General features: G+C 26.4%; 1 protein-coding gene across 1 annotated transcript in view; it reads right to left on the bottom strand.

Moving 5' to 3' along the window:
- Positions 1–807: 807 nt before the first annotated feature.
- Positions 808–4,203, bottom strand: part of LOC100207213 (cellular tumor antigen p53) — a 38,622-nt gene continuing 35,226 nt past the window's right edge. The window contains exon 11 of the mRNA XM_065815087.1: positions 808–1,082. Within this exon, the coding sequence (XP_065671159.1) occupies positions 1,064–1,082 (19 nt within the window). The 3' untranslated portion in view covers positions 808–1,063. The remainder of the gene's footprint in view (positions 1,083–4,203) is intronic.

Below are 4,203 nucleotides of genomic sequence, written 5' to 3'. Positions count from 1 at the left end.
AATTTCAGCTCACATTGGCAGAGATACAAAAGAGACCGCAATCATCCTGAGTATGCAAAGAGGCTTCTTTCATGTGTTGTGGACTACAACAGCAAGCATTTGAGAAGAATCAAATATTGAAAAGAATTTATTTTATGTACCATTTGCTCTTTATGTGTTTAGAATCAAGAGGTTGTTTTTGTGTTTTGGCTTAGAATAACTAAAAGAATTATTTAAAAAAGTGTTTATTATTTCCATCTTGTTAATGAAAAACTACATCAGTTGTGTCAGAATAAACTATTATTCAAGTGAATTTTAGACAGTTATGTTTTGGAGTAATTTTGAAGAGTTTTTGAATGCTGTAAAAATGCAAAATTTGAAAAGTTGTCATTTCGCCCTATTGTGCAAAGTACTAAAAACTAAAAATCAAAATTATTTTCTCGGACGAAATAGTTAGATTTCAAATTTTACATTTTTGGAGTCAGGAAACATTGTAGTTTTACCCTGTCAAAGCGGTTTTCTCGGGTCAGCTCAAAGTAGTTTTTGGTCATTTTTTACAACAGTGCACATAACGTAATCTACGACATGCGTTTTAAAGAATATTTAAATTGTTTTTGTTGCAATCACCAACACCTTAAAACTTTTTCTACTTTAAAAACGGCTCAATCGTACAATCAAAGAGATATAATAGCTATTATATTTCTTTGGTACAATATAGATTTCAGCTCAATCGTGTAATATAGATAACAAAAATTTTCCATTTTCTGGCTATTAAAATAACAAATCGAGATACAGTAATATTTATGACAACAAATAAATAATCTTGAATAAAAAATAGTTTAGATTTTATTAACAGAAATAAAATTTTATAATTTTACGTCAATCACGCATTAAATAATTTGACAAAATATTTAGTAACCATTCTATCAATAAGGTAATTTTACAATCTTTGTTAATTCAAACAATACATTCTCTAAATTAATTACACATAACATGTCCTTGTCTTGATTTGTCTTCGCTAACATACTAAACTGGAGGCAAAACTTGCCGAGAATTACGTTTTTTTGTAATTTCCACAACACGATCAAAATAACTCAGGATGTCTAAAATAAACAGTTTACTTATATGCATTACAAATATATATGTATGTGTGTGTGTGTATATATATATATATATATATATATATATATATATATATATATATATATATATATATATATATATATATATATATATATATATATATATATATATATAATTTTCAAATAAATAATCTTTTTAGAACCTTTGAACAACATAAACAACAATTGACATCATCATTAAAATTTTGAGGTATAGAGTATTTAAAGAAATTATACGACTAATATTAACAGGTGTAAGAACTAGTCTTGCTTTTATGTTATCTTTAAAATATTTTTTATGTTAAAGTGTGTTTGAAATTTGTCCAATATAAAGGAGTTTGAAGCAATGTATAATAGACAGTTTTGAAGTTAACATATTTTCTTCAGTAGAGAGGTTGTTTAGTAAATGTTTTAACAATTAAGTTCATGAGGAAAACATCTTTTGTTTAATTTTTACTATATCTAGATGAAAACATACCAAGTTGCTGCTGATTTTGAAGGTCCTGTTAATCAGAGTTTTAATAAGTCATAGTGTGTATGTGTATATATATATATATATATATATATATATATATATATATATATATATATATATATATATTTAGATATTCAAATGGGTAAAAAAATTAATGGTACAAGCATTTGTTTAAAATTTTTTAGTTTACACAAATAAATTTATCAAATAATTGAAAATAGCATAATTTTGATGCATTGTATTCAAAAATAGTCAAATATAAGTTCATATGACATGAATATGAGAAAAATTATCTGTGCTTCATGAATTCATGAAAAATTTTCTCGCCTTCCTTGTAACGGCAGTATGTTTCAGGTCATTGTCTAGTTGAAACAAGAAATTGTTTCCAAATTTAAATTTATGAGCAGAGGGCTTCAAATTGTGCTTTAAAATATCTATATACAAAATGGCTTTCATAGTTGATACATTTAAAGTCAATTTACCAGCTCCTCGCCAAGCCATTGATTCCCACATAATAACATTTCCACCACCATGTTTTATTGTTTCTCTCATGCAAGTCAATTTGTATGCCTAGCCTTGTTTTGCCTGACTTTTTGTTAACCATCTGATGAGATCAAATTAAATTTGAATTCATGACTTCAAATTACTTTCTTCCAGTACTTAATGGGCATGTCCACATATTTTTGAGACAAATTAGGTTTTTTCAGACAAACTCCATCATGAAATCCTTGCTCTCGGATTCTATTTTAATTAGCTTGAGCTGAATTCATGATTTTAGTGGTTGTTTTTAACTTTGTCGGCAATTTTTTGAGCAGCTTCAACTCTATTTTGGTTGACTTGTAAAATATTCTTTTCATCAACGGCAGGAGATGTTTTTTTTGTTTTTGATATTTTTATGGCTTCTTACTGCAATATTAGTTGTAGTTCCATTCAAATTATTCTTTTTCATAACCTTTTCATAATCTGTACAAAAAGTAAGGTCTCTGTAGGTCTTACAATTATTTACCAAATCCCGATAAAGTTTCCTTTAGAAATTATCCAATGTCATTTGCACATATTGCTTTAAATTATTCAATTTGATTCAATTAATCAATATCTTATGTATTACATATATATTTCATGTGTTACATATGTAAATATATGTTTATGTTATCTTATGTTTTACATATGTAAATATTATTTTAAATGTAAACGTAACAAAATTTTAATTTTTTTTGACAAAACTTCAAAAAATACAAAATAAAATTTGTGTGCCAATAAATATTTTGCTTTTTATATAACACCACACTGTGGACCAGAGAGCATATTAGGTTTGATGGTGTGTCACCTGGGATAGTTTCGCTAATAATTTCTTTTTATCATTATAATAATATGATTTAATTATGATTAAAATTAGTTTAACTTGCTAAGACAGTAAAATTGTCAAATTAATTTGCACATAAAATGTGCAAATGAGTAAGATTAAATTGCATTCCAAATTTTATGTAGAAGAACTCTTTAATTTGCCAGGCAATCATTTAAACTATATTTTAAACTCACTTAAAAAAGTTACTAGACTAAAATTTAATATACTAGACTACCTACTGAACTGTTTCAATAAAATAAAGCATCAGAGCGCTTCTCTGTTAATAAAAATTGTCTGGATTTGAATTTTTGCCCAAAATAATAATATTCATTAAATAAAAATACCAAATATATTGTCTATATGTCTAGAAACAGTTTCTTACATGATTCAGTTTGTGCAGTGTGTTGGGTTGAAAAAGTGCTAGATCTAAGTTGCTATCAGAAGTCACCACCAGAATACAAGATATTATCAAGCTCTACATATATGATGGTTATAATAAAAGCATTATGAATTTTCTTAATGCCATGTGGTATTTGTAAACAAAACTTATACCTTCTTAAGAGTGGCTATACTTCTAGAGGATCATGGGGAATTCAAGTTGCAAAGGTATTTTATATACTAATGCTTTTTGTTTAATAAAATATGTTTTAAACTAATACTACAGTAAAGTATGAATAATAAAGGACCACCCATATAGATCATACACAAAAAAAATTTAAACTATTTTACATAAAATTTAAATATTATACATTTAAACATTATTTTTATATTATAGACAATATAGGCCATCCTTTATTCTTGTTCATGTAACTGGTGGCAGTAAATACAACAAATGATTAAATAAAATATATATTTAGATATATAAATAACTAAAACAAGTTATTACAAACAATAATCGCATAAGTATTTTTTAAGGTGGTAGTTAAAAGTTTGTTAATTTGTAATCTAAAATGCTTTAGATTTTTTTGTGCCAACACAATGTTCAGATCCATATTTGGGTATCAGTAATCCAACATTTACTGAACTGAAAGAATCTGAAAATGTACGCAGTAATTATTTTCTTGTTACTGGACAAAGCATTTCTCATCAGTGTACACAAGCTGCTGCTGTAGACAACTTGATTGGCCACTGTTTACAATAAGAAAAATATGCAGAACAAATAGCCAGTGCTATAATTAAAAAAAAGATATAGAGAAGAGATATAGAAAAAGGAACAGTTTTCAAACTAAAAATATGATAAACACCTATCTCTATTAGAGTTGGAGTTCCCAATTTAAAGAGTA

This window comes from Hydra vulgaris, chromosome 13 (assembly GCF_038396675.1).
Source record: "Hydra vulgaris chromosome 13, alternate assembly HydraT2T_AEP".
NCBI lineage: Eukaryota > Metazoa > Cnidaria > Hydrozoa > Anthoathecata > Hydridae > Hydra > Hydra vulgaris.
This window is presented reverse-complemented; position numbering and strand designations above follow the sequence as displayed.